Consider the following 16,738-nt stretch of genomic DNA (forward strand, 5'->3'; position numbering starts at 1 on the left):
GTACTACTGTAGGCAACAAGTTGGGAAAACCCCAATGAATACAAAAGAGATCAAGGTGTAAGATCAAAAGACCAAATTGGCATTTCTTTGTCAGATATCAGTGTGCAAATCAGTTATAAGACAGCTCAGGGCAAAAGAAAGAAAAGAAAAAAACATAAAACCAGCCCTTATCCACTTGATTATATTTTGACTAAATAATCTCAAAGGAAAATTTACCTTTTTTTGGGTAATCAAACTAAAAACAAACATTTGCCAAAACAATCCCCTTGGCACATACCACCAATCAGAGCTGTGAATCAAGCCTCCTTGCTGTGCATGAAGAGAGCCAGCTGTTCCCATGGCAACTACATTTTACTGAGAATAAATTAGGACCTCTTGGATCATTTTTTAAAGGTATTAAACAGCTCAGACTCAATCTATCAAACTTCTAATGTCTTCCATTCAACTTTAGCCATTGTGACTTTAGGTAGAAGACTGCTCTAAGTGCCCACTCATCTTTATAAAATATTAAAACCTGATTAGCGGACTCTTGCCCCATGCAAAATGTTCCCAAGATGCATCATATGATTTATTAACATTTGAACATTTAGGCTATCAGTTAAGGATGTTTCTTTTTATAAATAATCGGTATAACCTGCCAGAGCTTGACAATGAATGCATAAAGAGTAAAAAAAACAACAACAACAAAAAAATCCAAAAAGCTCAATATCTTCACCCCTCACACTCAGTTTTATATGTTCGATACCTAAAAAGAATGATAATGGATGATTAGATTCATTAAAGTGCCTTTCAACAGGACTGTTTTTATCATTCCTTTTTATTGCACTTCTATGCTCTTCCATTCACTCATTTAAAGGGCGAGACATTTATCCAGCATAAAGCTCCTTACATGGACATTGATTAATATAGATGTTGTAAAACTTTTTATGTCTATATGTTTATCATTTATAGGATGATTTAATTTTGTATAATTATTAAAATTTTTTGGGAAAAATTGACAGTTAGTACAATTGCCAAATGTAAAAGTACCTGTTGGAATTTGACCTATAAGAATATTAAACGAAGTTTCCTTTGTTGGGCAGGCTTTTACAACTCTATTTTTTGTGTTTTAGGCCCTTTTATAGGTAATCATTGGTATATTTTTTAATGTATCCTTTAAGGTCGAATCACTTTGATTGACATAGTGTTTTTTGGTCACATCTTTAACATTAACCATTTTTGGAGAATAAGTAATACAAAAAAAAAATCAGGTCTGCGTTGGGCTTAGATGTTTTTTTGGGGCCAAATACATTTTACTTTTTGATTGTTTTTTAAACCACATTATTTAACCAGTCTTCCCTATAATTGTGTTCTTTAACAGTCTAGTTAATTGACTGATCGGTAGGCTTTTCTTTAAAGAGATGGGATGAAAACTATCTGCGTGTAAAAGTGTATTACTATCTGTAGGTTTAGTATATAATGAAGAGGTTAATCCTAACTCCTTTCTTTTAACATTTATATCCAGAAACTGTATCTAATCAATGTTGTCATTCAAGGAAAATTTCAGTCCATAAAAATTCCCATTTATGAATTGAATAAAAACAAGAGATTAATGACTGGGCCTTCGTAAGTCATTTTTGAGGTGTACTAGTGAATTGTTATCAATCTGATACACCATTCTGACTGTGAGACGTTAAGTATCTTTACTGATTGAATGATTGAGGTAATGCACGTCCCTAATTAACCTAATAACTATCAGGGATTCAATACCAGAACCAAAATGCATTTGGCTAATGTTATTCATTTTAAGTCTAATAAATGTTTTCACTGCAAGTGTTGCTGGATTTCTCTGTGCCATTCCTATAGACTGTACTAAATTATAAGTATTAATACAAGTAACTAATGCAAACAGTGTGATTTTCCCAAATATCAAAATCTTGATGATGTTGATAGCCACCACATCTACATTGAATGAGCTGCCAGGCAAATGGGAGCATATTGGCTCACTCATGGGCCTCATATCATCCCTCAACCTTCATGACATCATGCATTACAGCAATGTCAATAATTTATTGACCTGTAGAAGGACATCTAGGATAGATTGTCTAAAGACAGCCACTACTGTATCACAAACATGTGCAAACAATACAAAGGAATAACAAAAGAAAAATCTAGGTTTGTCACGAGTTCCATTTCTTTCTTGAATAGGTACATAATCCAGACCCAAAACATATTATTTTCTGATATGCATATTACCAGAGCCCATTAATATGTCACAATTGGACAGTGAAATGACAGCAAACAGTACAAAACTCTCCTGCACTGAATGTTCTGTTTCATTCTATTTAAAAATCAATGCTTGGGAAAAGTGTCTATAGATTTTTGTGGACACCAAAGTGGCATATTCTGATGTGCGCTCTCATTTATGTCACTTTTTTTTTACACCTGTTTTAATACAGTAAAGAGCACTGCTAACTTGTTTTGGTGGTTCAAGTCAAATGCAATTTTTGCTTAATGGTTTACCAATACACTGTTGGCCCAATAGTATAGACTTTGTGGCAAGAAGCCCTTTGTTAAACCCTTAGAAGTCCCCTAGTAGCTCACTCTTAGTGGGAGGCACTGTATGGTCAGATCTGGATGAAAGTGAGTGGTGATAGACAGATTTCTCAGTTTCACAGTTTTGGTGGCTACCAGAAGAGCTGTTCCAATGTGTGGGCAGAAGGCTAGACAGCCCCCACTGGCCGAGCTCATTAATCTAGTGATCTAATTCACCAATGATCCATGATCTATGTCACCAGCCAAAAAAAAAACTCAGAACAGAACCATCACTTTACCATCAATTTTACTTATGCGGTAAAGTCTTTTCTAAATAAATTAAATCTAAATAAAACAATAACAGAATAAAAACGTGTTTATTAGTAAAATTTGACAGTGTACAGAGATTAGGAAATATGCATTATTAAAAAGCAGAACAAACCAGTTAATAAAGCCAATGAAACCACTAAAAATGAAAATGGATGGTTGGACTGCATGTTTTTTATTTTATCCCCTTTTGGAATGCCCAATTCCCACTACTTAGTAGGTCCTCGTGGTGCCACGGTTACTCACCTCAATCCGGGTGGTGGAGGACAAGTCTCAGTTGCCTCCACTTCTGAGACCGTCAATCCGCACATATTATCATGTGGCTCATTGTGCATGACACCGATGAGACTCTGCATGTGGAGGCTCATGCTAACTTACCACGTGCCCTATTGAGAGCAAGAACCACTAACCATGCGTTCAGACCAGAGGCGGCGAGAGCGTCAAAATTCTCTCTGGCTGCCCTGCCAACAACGCTATCGAAATTTCGTGGATGCTCTGACATATTTGAAATAGGCGGCAACATTGGTTGAGAATGCTTGGTCTTGTGAACTATATTTAAAGGGGCCACAAAACATCCAGACATGTCGACCAGTATCTTTTTGACGACATATCACAAGTTGCGTATATCCTCAAGAAATATTTGAATATATTATTATATAATATTATATAAACCATAATATCCACTTCATCAACTCACCTGGCACACCAACAATTTCAGACACCTCTTATAGACACTTCTATATTCCAATAGGTTGCCGCCGAAACCGCGTAAAAGCTCATTACCATAATGTTGTGCACTTGAACTTTCCTCTGACGCCCACACTGCCCAAGACTCGCCGCGCCGCATCTCGCCACCGAAAGACTGAAAACATAGCCATCAAGACATAAAAAATGAATGACTTCCAGTCGATTTGACGCTCTCGACACCTCTGGTCTGAACGCACAGTAATTGTGACCACAAGGAGGTTACCCCATGTGACTACCCTTCCTAGCAACCAGGCCGATTTGGTTGCTTAGGAGACCTGGCTGGACTCACTCAGCGCACCCTGGATTCGAACTCACGACTCCAGGGGTGTTAGTTAGCGCCAATACTCGTTGAGCTACCCAGGCCCGTGGATTATGTCTTTTTTTATATGTATTGTGGCAAATAAAGAAAATCCTTAAATTGCCTTAAACTATTTGTAACATTCTTGTATTGAAATTAACCTTCCCAGTAACCAAATTATATAGTTGATGAAATGTTCCACTTTAGAACTCCTACTTGCCCGGATTCGTCAGTTCTAATGATAATGACTCCACAACAATCCAACACACAACATTTACTGTAAGTGTTACACAATCTATCTAACCACAGTTCAAAGAAAATATACATTTAAACAACAGATACTACTGCATGGGTTTCATGTGAATGAATTAAATAGTGTTTACTTAATTATATTCAATGCCTGCATTCTAGATGTAAATAGCTTTAACGAGGTTTGAATTTAAAGAAAGAATGATTAATCATATAATTAATATCAAGTGCTAATCCAAAGATAAATCCACTCAAATTCACCTGGCATTCAAACAAGTGACAAATATAGTGGCAATTAAAAATGCATTCCCAAGTTGAGAACAGTATATGCGATTTCTTCAAATTTGCATACATGTATGAGAAATGGGGGGAGGGGGGTATTGTTAAAGTAAAGTATTGTTCACTTTTTGGCCATGCTTCCATTCTTTAAGATGATATATAAAAAAAGACTCTGAATTTTGGCAAAATAAAATCTAGACCCAAAGTCATAATTTTGTCTCATTGGCATTTGGTCAGTTCATTCACAACTAAAGGACAACTACATCTGCCTCCTGGACCTGCAGTCAGACTTTAATCTGTTAGATGCCAGCTCAGTGTCTTGTATAATTGCACATACAGGTACACCTTATTGCAGTTAGAACATTAGTGGATAAGCATGTACTTTAAGATTAATTGTAATTTTTCTGGGATGAGCGCATGTTGTAGCTGCACTGGTAGGTTACTGTGTAAGTTAATGATCCAATCTCTCTCATTAAGTCACATTAGAGGAACCATCTGGATCAGCAGATGCTCAGTCAGTTTAAATTTCTACTGGCCAACTAAAATTGTGATCGCATGGGCTTGACCTTCGGGGGGGCATTAAATGAAAGAGCCTCAGTCCAGAACATGGCTTGTGGTCTTTCATGAAATTCACTGCATGACATCCAGGGTAAAGCATCATGCTTAGCCTACTGTGGAACCAACAATATTTGGACATTGGCAAATTACATGTAAATTGTAATCTGGTACTGATTACACATGACATGATAAAAAATGCAATCAGTTTCAACCTAATTCTATTTTATTTTACATCACATGCATTTGAGTAGGATAATAATAAATCTAGCAGTGACAGTGCAGTCATTAATCTTACAGTTCGTACAAAATCTATTTGTTTAAACACTGGCCCTTAACACTTACTTAGTTTCCTAATTTTAAACCATGACTTGCACAATACATAAGTAATATTTACATTATATTCATGATGTTAGCCAGAGGGGAACTGGCCCCCACAGTGAGTTTGGTTTCTCCCAAGGTTATTTTTCTCCATTTACCAAAATCTTATGGAGATTTGTGTTCCTTGCCACAGTCGCCTTCGGCTTGCTCACTGGGGTTATAAATACAATTATTATTTACTGATTTATTTAATTCGTTATTTTAAGTCACACTTTAAATTTGTATCAAACTGCACAATGATGACTCTAAGACTTTATACACTGTAAAAAATTCTGTAATTTTAAAGGTAAAAGACTGTAAAAATGCAACAAAAAAACCCAAACGAATATTAACTGTAAAATATACATTAAAAGTTTGAATATTTTTTAAAAGACAATACAATACAATCGTTTTTACAATAAAATATTGTAAAAAAATAAATAAAAAAAAAATGTATGTAAAAGTACAAGTTTCCTGAATAATTAATGGTAAAATTTTACATTGTTTAACAAGAGAGTACATGTACTTTTTTACAATAAAGTATTGTTAAAATTACAGTAAAAAACAATAATGAGGCATTCCCACAATTCATATTTAATTATATTTTATGGGAATAGTTATATTTCTTCTTATTCTTAAAATGAGTTATGTACTTTGGGGTGTTCTGTGTTATATTTGATGTAGTTTAGTTAATGTTTATTGCTTCATTTAAATTTCACATGTGTTACCCTGATGGTGTTTAGTGTTTGTGTGAGTGACACTGAGCTCTGTCTATTCAGGTTCAATGATAATTGCTCCTGGAAGAGCCTCTACTGGTGAGCATCATATCATCATATGCTCTTCTGTAAATTCTACAGTGATTAACAATACCTTATAGAGATATTTACAGCTTCAGAAGGTTAAAGATAAGTTTATGATTTTTTTTACTGTAAATTCAACATAATATTTTTTTTTTTTACATTGCGAGTGTGGTCATGTAAATTGCCAAAGTTTTAAATTGTAACATTTACAGGTTGTTCTGTAAAGTTGTTTACTGTATTTTTTATATAATTATTCTGGTAACCACAGCTGCCAGTTATTTTTTTTTTTTTTTACAGTGTTACAGTTTAATTTTGAGTTTCTGTAAAGCTGCTTTCAAACAATGTGTGTTGTGAAAATAAAAATGACTTAATTTGACAGTGCATGGCCAAAGTTTATAATTCAAACACTGAGACATCAAGTAAGGGATAATCCACGGCTAGCCATGCATTAAAGGATTTTAATGCACGACGTAGAGGCGAAGAAGCGGCGGAGGTGATTGCCTCACGCGCATTTAAATCCTAATGCATGGCTAGTGGATTATCCCGCTTATACCACGGTTATTTGCCAAGTTAAAAATAAGTTAAAGCTGTAACTGATGTTAATTTTGTAAAAATAATGTAATTTTTTAACAGACGTGTTAAAGTTAGTTCTAGCACTCCGTCCACTTTAAATAAAGTAGAGCCATCGGATTGCTTTTATTTGAATGAATTATCACATTTATTTAAATTCATTATTAAAAGAGAGAGACAAAGAACTGAAAGAGTTTATTATAAGTACATAAACAATACCAACATTACAAACATTAATGACCATAAAATCAACAGCAATGTTGCTAGGTCAAAGCTTTCATAAAAACACTGAAACACTTTTAACCCTTACTGTTTCCTGGTAGTCCATCACCTATTCCAAAACTGAGGTGCAAGATATTATCTTTTGAATAGCGAGAATATTCTAAAAGTGCAGAATATTTTAAAACAGCAAAGTTCCACCGAGTCACACTAGGAACAATTGTGTCAAGTTTCATGCAGTGGACTCCACTCAGCAACAGTCAGGCGATGGGCTTTGTTCCATATTGCTACACATTTTACAGTTGAACTTTTGTGTACCCAGCGGGCAGGACACTTAGAGATTGCATCCACTAGATCCTTTGAAGCAATTAAATTCAGTGTGTGAGCTGCAAACCATTGATGTAATTTCATTCTTAAAAATTAAATGATTTCTGTAGATCCAGTGGTTAAATTCTGAGACAGACCGCTCCATCTTCACCTGGCTGGCTAGTAGCGAGTATCAGTTCTTAGTGCAATGCACACAACCCTTCCCCTCTCTTCTGAAAACACTCAAAGACTTACTGAACGTAAATCGACGGTGTGTTGATTTAGAATTGATTGAAAAAAGAGAATGATTAGGATGATCAATAAATTATTAACAATTTACTACCTAATATGTAATTAATTAATCTATAAAAAGTAACTTTAGTCTGATTATGAGTATTTTAAAATGTAACATAATCCAATTACAAGTACTTGATTTTTGTAATCTGATTACATAATCCAGATTATCTATTTGACAGGGCTTTATTGTCAAAATGTGTGCTAACTGCAAATGAATAAGAGGGTCGGGTTTCTTATCATTTAGAAGTTCACCTGCAATGAATTGTCTTATTGGGATCTCAGTATAGGGAAATATCTGATCATTATTCTGCCTCCAAGCATTTGACAATCATTAGTTTGTAAAAAGCAAGTCAGTAAAAGTGTGTTTGCACTTATGAGGAATTTGACTTGGTGTAATTTAATGGCATAAACTGAACCAATTGAATAAAAAAGGCATAGAATTATACATAGAATGCAACACAAGCTGCACAATGTACTTGCAATGTGTTTAGAGGCACCAAAACAACATGCATTAACAGCTTGTTTGCAAGATTTAAATACAAAGCCTCCAGATGGTGTCCCTTTTTGGGAAATGAAGCCAAGAGCAAGCCTTGACAAAATAACAAAATCTGTCACTTTTCAAATCATTGGCTCATTTTTAAACCATCGGTGAGGTCAAGAAGATATCGAAATATCAATGTTGATGATTTGTAGCAATTTGCAACATCATTGATTTTCTTTTGTTTACTGTAGGTATTCAGTAGTTTAATCTTTTAGGTTGGTGTAAAGACCAGGAGGATTAAAGAAAATCCTAAAGGCATAGGAAAATATAAATAAACCAGCATGATGTTGAAACTGACATCCTGAATGGTTAGCACATTTGTGTCACAGTCTACATTTGTCTTGTAAAGTCAAGGTAGTGTCACTTTCAGGCAGCAGGATAATTGGATAATACACCTCCTGTTCATCTTATTTAATGAATACACAAATTACAGTATATAATTGGGGTATAAATGTACCAGTAACAATTTAAGCTACAACATGGAGGAAAGGTAACAGCCACACACACACACACACACACACACACACACACACACACACACAAAAACATGTATTTTTGGTTAAACAAATATGACATAAAAGATTAAAGGAATGTTCTGGGTTTAATACAAGTTTAAGTAAATCGACAGCATTTGTGGCATAATGTTGATTTACCACAAAATATAATTTGAACTTTTCTTTAAAAAATAAATACAATCTGGGTTACAGTAAGGCACTTACAATGGAAGTGAATGGGTGCCAATTTATGAATGTTAAAATACTCACTGTTTCAAAAGCCAGAAGACATAAAGGATGTGTGTTAACATGATTTTTGTGTTATAAAATCACTTACAAATCTTTTCTGTGTAAAGTTAAAGCCAATTTTACAACTTCATTACTATGATGGTGTAATGTCAACGAACCCTAAAACGACTAAAAATTACAATTTAAACAACTTTACAGCTCATATAATACACAAGTTTTAACGGGAAAATGAATGTAAGTTTTTCTGTGCGCGCGCAGTAGTTTCCATGTATTCAACTCTCCATGCAGGTGGCTTTTACAGGGAAAAGCACGAGCGCATCACAGCAGAGCGCGCAGTTGGAACTCGAGTGACCTCCAGAGAGCAGAACAGCGCTCTTCTTCACTGCACGATTACCGCAGCTGCGTGAAAGGACCAGTGGAGTTTCATATTGCCGCTTCATACAGGAAACACATTTTGATGCATCAAAGATATAGAACAATCTATGCGTTTGACATTGCTTTTTAAAGCTTAGAGTCTTGTAAGTGTAGGCGAATTATGGAGCGTCAAACTGTGACTGTTAGCGATTCATTTGATTATCCTTTGATTCCGCTCAACACAACCTTTATGGAGGAACCAGCGGGACTTCTGTCTAACATCAGCGGAGGCAGCGAACAGAAGGCGGTGAAAGGCAACACGGCAGTCGCTATCGCTGTGTGCATTACCGCGCTGTACTCCGTCATCTGTGTCGTGGGGCTGTTTGGAAATGTTCTGGTTATGTACCGTGTGGTCAGGTAAGATAACTAGTACATTGAACAGCATTTTTCGATAAACCCTCAAGGTCTCTCAAAGTGGCCTAAATATTGTTTAATGTACATAACATTAACAGCTTTGACAATAGCTGTTACAGCCTACATCTACTTTGCCCCAACTTTGGTTTAGTTCACTATCCAACACGCGCTTAAAAGGGCCATTTAGACCGAACACATTTTAGGTCCATCCTCGCTGCTGTTTTACTTTTTAATATCTAAACGGCTGTTTTATTTATTTATTTATTTATTTATTATTACCCTTTTAATCTATATTAATCTGCATGCATTTTTATATTTATTGTTGATGCTGTTTTCTTATGTAAATGTTTGAGAACGTGGGATATCAACATAATGTCGGTGTTTTGCAGAGCAGTACATTGACAATAAAGTCTTTAATTAATTAAATAACGTCTTTGTGGGACCACGTCTCGAAGTTTTTCTTGCTATAGCCCCGCGTTTTTGCTGTTAAAGTGCTGCAAGCGTTATTTTTATGAAATATCAAGCAGAAAATGTACCTATTCCCTAACTTATATAAATTAAATAGGTGGAATGAAATATCACACCTGCAAGGCTCTGTAAAATTAAATAAATATATAAATAGCCTCATTAATTAATTGGACGTTTGTCAACACTCCTCTTTTTTACGCTATTTTGCTACCGCTACTTTTGCTAGTCCTATGTAAAGTTCTAGAAATGTAAATCTCTTTGAACTCCTTTAAGTTAAAAATTATTTCAACTGTTAAAATGCGTCTTGAGACACCTGTTCGTGGGCGGCGCAGAGTTTATCTCGTTTTCTGGCGTTCGGTGTGAGCAGCCACTAATGCCAACCTTACGCTGCAAAGGTGGCACTGAAGCATCTGAGGTAGTATTTAGATATATTTACAATAATTGTTTAATGTTGCTCAGATGTGGCATAAATGCATTTACACAGCTATTGCATAAATAATGCTAGGCCTATGAGGTGTTTAAAATATAACATTATGAATCTAGAAATATTAAATTATACTTTTAAATATGAAACTAAATTATGAAAAATGTGCTTTATCATGACAACAACAAAGTTTGAAGCTGCTCTGATGCTGCAGTTCATTTACACAGAACCAAAGCAGCATCAGAACTGCCTTTGATACTAGGAGCTGAGGTGGGACTGAGCAGGCATAATTTATTCTGGCTTTCATGCGGCATAGCGTCTTTACAAACAATTCTGAGCAGGTTAAGAGCAGCCTTAACTTGGCTGTGATGACATGGTGTCTTAAAAAGGCACTCCGTGCTCAAGACGCTAAAAAACAGAGAGGATGGGCAATAGTCAAATATGTTTGTTGAAACAGCACAAAAACATGATGGCTGTGAACCAAGGGCATAGGTTTGGCTTGAAAGTTGGCAGGGGCATACAGCTAGGATAATATTCAAAATGTTGGTATTAAGAAAATGCGAGAAAGTCAGTCTGGCAATACAGGCAAAATAACAATTACCTTGTATAACAAGTCTCATTTCAATTTGCCTTTTTAAAATTAATTCAATAATTTCTAAAGAACAAACAAATGAAGAACTGACCACTAGGGTTGCATGGTGATATGCCACAATCTTGGAAAATATGCAGTGATAATTAATGGTTCAAAATAAAATGATAAAAAAGATTTACATTGAGAAAATAATATCCAATGGACATATTTTTATATTTTTTAGTTTTTTGGACAAAGTGACATTCTGTAAAATGTATTATCCACCATTAAACAAATGTAAACAAAGGTATACAGACAGACAGACAGACAGACAGACAGACAGATATGTTTTTATGCTGGATGCAACCCCCAGTGGCTGGGGACTGTGAATCCAGCCAGGTCTCCTAAGCAACCAAATTGGCCCGGTTGCTAGGGAGGGTAGTCACATGGGGTAACCTCCTTGTGGTCAAGATTAGGGGTTCTCGCTCTCGATGGGGCACAGGTTAAGTTGTGTGTGTGGTTCGCGGAGGGTAGAATGAGCTTTCACTTGCTGTGGGTCTCCGTGGTGTCATGCACAGTGAGCACGTGATAATAAGGTTAACTGTCTCAGAAACGGAGGCAACTGAAACTTGTCCTCTGCCACCCGGATTGAGGTGAGTACCCGTGCCACCGCTGCAACACAAGGACCTACTAAGCAGTGGGAATTGTGCATTCCAAATTGGGAGAAGAAAGGTAGGGTAAGTGTTATACTCTATGGTTGGGTTTAGGGATGGGGTTTTGTTTAGGGATTGATTTGATGACAAAGTGTAGAGATTGAGTATTTTTTGTTGGCTTTGTCTTCTTTTAATAATATAACTAGATTCAAGACACTACATAATCCAATAACCCTAAAAACCCTATTTTATCTTCCAGAAATACCCCTTCTAGAAATGTGGCCCCTTGATGCAACGCATTATGAAAAGTGACGGATGGCATTGGCTACATAAAATAGAGAAATCATTGACACAGCAAAAGAGTATTCCCCTATGAAAGTTGAACTAGTGTAAAATAAGAGATACTACATGAGTCATGGATATACAACAAAACATATTATGCACACAACATGAAAGACTTGTTGGAAGATCTTTCTTCCTCTCGCTACACTTGTGGCCTTGTACAAATACAACAATAAACTGTAGTGTCACTAATGGATGTGCTGTCTTCTTTCTTAAGCTCTGCGAGACTTCAAATGTCAAGACCTCAAAAGAGATCACAGTGTTTGCATACCAGACAAATCTATAAGCTTTGAGAGGATAATCAATGGATTATAATTTAGCATTGGTGCTACAGGATCTTTTCTTTAGTCATTATCATGGTTGCATTGTTGCATCTTTTTTATGTCCTATCATTCATCAATAATGGCTCCCAGAACATTATGAGCTGATTATTGCATGATATCACTGAAAGACACTAGTCCCCTTCATGTTATTATGAATGGATAGATTAATAATGAGATCTTTGTTCATTTGAAAAGCTGCTGTAAATTATTTTTTTCCCCCTGGAATACCTCACATAAACTATCCTGCAACCTTACAGGTATCACTGAAATAGGTGTCCTAAGAAATCACAAATCACAGTCTCAAGCCATGGAAAAATAAATCAAATAAATAACAACAGACAAACAGTCTGACAGTGGCTCACATAAGTTAGTCAATCAGATAACTTAAGAGGCAGCTCTCTGCAAACCTCATCCAATGGTGTGGGTTTAGGATGGGATAACCTGTTAGAACTAACAATGGAAGACAAGAGACTAGCCTTTTTTGTGTAAAGTTATATTAAAAATTACAACTTTGTTGCCATGACAACGGAACACTTGTAACCCTGTAAGGGATTTTATCACACTAAAATAATTTAGACCAGATATGATCAGACTAAAATCATGTATAAATGAGCACATTTTGGTCTATTTAAAAACAAATTCAATAGATCATCTTTGTAAATCACATGTGATATTCATAATAAAAAAGGTGAAGCTGAGAAGAGCTTCAAATCATGTACAATCAATGCAGCCCATTCATCTGCATATGCATTCATAATTTATGTAAGTTCACATTTTTATTGCAACCCCAGGTGCAGATGACACAAAAAAGATAAAAAAAAAAAAAAAACTATGAAGTGCTTGTGCATCTAATGCCTCAAGTTGAGTGTATGCTCTTTTCTTTAACAGGTACACAAAGATGAAGACACCTACCAACATTTACATCTTTAACATGGCCCTGGCCGATGCATTAGCCACCAGCACTCTACCCTTCCAAAGTGCCAAATATCTAATGAGTACCTGGCCTTTCGGTGAGCTCTTGTGCAAAGTGGTCATTGCTATCGACTACTACAATATGTTCACCAGTATTTTCACACTGACAATGATGAGTGTGGACCGCTACATTGCCATTTGCCACCCAGTGAAAGCACTGGACTTTCGCACACCCGTCAATGCTAAGATCATCAACATCTGCATATGGATTCTCTCGTCTGCTGTCGGTTTCCCAGTAATGGTTATGGCTGTTACTAGAGTGACAGAGACAGGTGAGGACAAGATGTGTTTGGCTAAGGCATATAAAAAAATCTCTGTGGTTGACATGACAGTTTATTTCACCCCATCAGATGCTTGTTGTGCGTACTCAAGTTTAACTAATATTCAACTCATCTTGTTTGTCTAAAGCATCTGATTGAAAATGGCAGGAAATTTGTGGCATCGTTTGTTTGGAAGATGACTTAATTCTCTTTTACTGCAACATAGTTGACGTTTCACCTCAGATTTTCCGCAGTGCGTGTTAGGAGCCACGCAATATCATTTAGCAAAAATTGGAAAAAAACTAATATACATTGGCTCAAAGCCACAAAACCCCTACATGTTACAACAAAATATCCTGTCACAACATCTGACTGTTCATTCTAAAATAATGGTCAATAATAATATTAATCAAGAAATGTTATTAGGTCAACACAGTATTTTTATTTTGTGTATATGCTCTAACATTATGGTGTTCTCCTCAGGCAAAACAGTCTGCATACTGAAATTCCCAGATCCAGACTGGTATTGGGATACTGTGACCAAGATCTGTGTCTTCATTTTCGCCTTTGTGGGTCCCGTCATGGTCATCACCATTTGTTACGGTTTAATGATTCTTCGTCTTAAGAGTGTGCGCTTGCTCTCTGGCTCTAAAGAGAAGGATAGAAACCTTCGCCGCATCACTCGCATGGTCCTAGTGGTGGTGGCGGCCTTCATCATCTGCTGGACTCCCATCCATATTTTTATCATTGTCAAAATCGTGGTCAAGATCAATAAAAAGAATCTGCTCGTGGTTGCCTGCTGGCATCTGTGCATTGCTCTGGGCTATATGAACAGTAGCCTCAACCCAATCCTGTACGTGTGCTTGGATGAAAACTTCAAGAGGGGCTTCCGAGAATTCTGCTTGCCATTTTGTTCTCGCATGGAGCAAAGCAGCTTCTCCAGAGCCCGTAGAGGCATCAAAGAGCCCATCTCCGTGTGTGCCAAGTCAGAGTCAATGAAGCAGCCCACATGACTATGCATGGATCAGATAGCTCCTGGTATACAACTAAGGACACAGAGAGACCTGCCGTCTGAGGTCACTCAAATCTCCAGTGCTGAGTACGAAGCCTTACTGGAAACCACCTGAGGTTAATACAACTTGACAGTAACCCCATACCGAAGGCAATTGTTCTTTTGGATTACATCATGCTTTTTACCTCCACTTGTTTCTCTTTCTTGTACTAACTGAGTGGGAAACGCTGTTGATGGCTCTAAAATGATCATCAAAATGTTTTCCTGACCATTTTGGGCCATTAAGGACCATTAAGCCTCTAATGATTTATTGGAAAAGACATCAAAGATGTGGTCTGGAATGGTCAATGGGAAATCTACATTCATTAGTGGCATATGAGCCATCAAAGTGGATTCTCGTAATCATATTTTTAAAATGAAAGTGAATACATTTCCTTGAAATATGTGAGAACTTAATACTAAAACACATGGTTATTGGGCTTAGATGACATACCAGATAACTTACACAAATTATCTGGTATTTTTTAACATTAACTTAGTATTGGTCCATTTATAGAGAAGGATGTTTGTTACACAGCTCTGTATGTTCATCAAATTCAGTGCTCTTTACAACAGTACAGGATTTTGGAAGCTGTCAGGACAGTCTCTGCTTGATAAAATTCAGAATTCACATTTCAGCAGATTTGCAAGTTAATTTAAATGCCACGGCACAGCCGCCTCATATTTGCTGTAAAGACAAGGTTATCTTCCTTTAGGTGATGATGCTTGGTGCTTGGTGAATTTGTTCTACTGGTGAATGTGTTTAATGACCTCTAGAAAGTGCAGTGTTAATATTAGGAGCAGTTTAGGCATGTTGTGATTCTATCACAGAGGGGCTCTTAGATATTTTCTTCTTAGTTCTTACGAACGTAATATTTTAATGTAATAATTCTAGCATTTCATTGACATTAGAGGTAAATGGCACAGGTTTTCAGCCTTTTCAAGTCATAAAATTGAAGTGACATTTAACAAATAATTTTGTGATATTAAAGTTTGGTGAGAAATGTCAGCTTTTCTGTAAAAAATGTCTATATACCTGTATATGTTACAGACATACTTTCTCCAGTCAAGGCTGTGTGTTGACGTATCGGAGACAGTATTTGCTTTGCTGTCGAAATCTATTATGTACATTTGCATAAGTGTTGCATATTTCCTCTTTCATTCATTTTTAATAGATACCAGGCAATTATCACAAATTATCTGAACAGTTAATGTCTTTGTTGTGAAAATAAAAATGGCTCTGCAGATAGCATGGATTTGAGTTATTTTAAAATAATAATACTAATAATAAATCACTAAATACACAATCAGTGATATGACCAAACATCTAAGATAATCATTCACCATCTTGTCTTTGATGAGGTGGTAACACTTTACAAAAAGGTTGAATTAGTTAACAATAGTTAGCATGCTACATGCAACTAACGATGAACATTACTTTTACAACATCTATTGGCATTAGTTAAAAGCTGTGGCCACTCCACTCTTAATTGCTGTTTTTGAGAACAAGACTTAACATGTTTGTACTGTCCGAAAATTTCTGTGCCACCACAGACTGATCGCTGGCCCCTGAGAAAAACTCCTGGAAAAGTGCACTCAGTAATTTGTTTTCCTAATTTCAAAAGTTTTACTTCTAAAGAAATGAATTGTAATATTGAAGTATATGTATGAAATCATGATCACTCATGTGAGATGAAAAGTTCATTCATATCAGTAACCTTATAAAAGCTCTTTTATCCTGGTGCAAATAGTTTCAGGTAGCCGATTGTTTGCTCCCATATTTAAATACTAACATACAGTAGGGCATCACTGCAGTATGTTTATTGTGTTTATTTAGAGTCCCACAGACACACTACATTAGCTTCTACCCCTAAACCTAATCTTATTTTAGAAAAATGAACCTTAGTTTTACTACAGTAACTATTGTTTCATGCAGGAACTAGTGCAATCGACAGAGCCCGCCTCCAGATAAAACCCTTCTCTGTATTCCCTGAAATTCACCGTGACTGAATCACTGCGATGAAATCACTATTTATATCAATTTGTATCTATTATTTTAAGTAGTATTAAAGGAAATCTTAAGAGTGGAACCGCAATCGCT

The 16,738-nt window shown here is 36.1% G+C and overlaps 1 protein-coding gene across 1 annotated transcript; it reads left to right on the forward strand.

Moving 5' to 3' along the window:
- Positions 1 to 9,153: 9,153 nt before the first annotated feature.
- Positions 9,154 to 15,875, forward strand: LOC127658033 (delta-type opioid receptor-like). Its single transcript, XM_052147102.1, has 3 exons — positions 9,154 to 9,576; positions 13,243 to 13,598; positions 14,070 to 15,875. Exons 1-3 carry the CDS (start codon positions 9,341 to 9,343, stop codon positions 14,597 to 14,599), a joined length of 1,122 nt encoding a protein of 373 aa, XP_052003062.1. The 5' UTR covers positions 9,154 to 9,340; the 3' UTR covers positions 14,600 to 15,875.
- Positions 15,876 to 16,738: the final 863 nt, after the last annotated feature.

The sequence above is a fragment of the Xyrauchen texanus genome, chromosome 17 (assembly GCF_025860055.1).
Source record: "Xyrauchen texanus isolate HMW12.3.18 chromosome 17, RBS_HiC_50CHRs, whole genome shotgun sequence".
NCBI classification, from domain to species: domain Eukaryota; kingdom Metazoa; phylum Chordata; class Actinopteri; order Cypriniformes; family Catostomidae; genus Xyrauchen; species Xyrauchen texanus.

Excerpts from the sequence above, each read along its gene's own strand:
- LOC127658033 (XM_052147102.1), top strand. The coding sequence starts at position 9,341 with ATGGAGCGTCAAACTGTGACTGTTAGCGATTCATTTGATTATCCTTTG. Across the intron at positions 9,577-13,242 it reads GTTATGTACCGTGTGGTCAG|GTACACAAAGATGAAGACAC; the intron begins GTAAGATAACTA and ends TTTCTTTAACAG. Across the intron at positions 13,599-14,069 it reads TACTAGAGTGACAGAGACAG|GCAAAACAGTCTGCATACTG; the intron begins GTGAGGACAAGA and ends TGTTCTCCTCAG.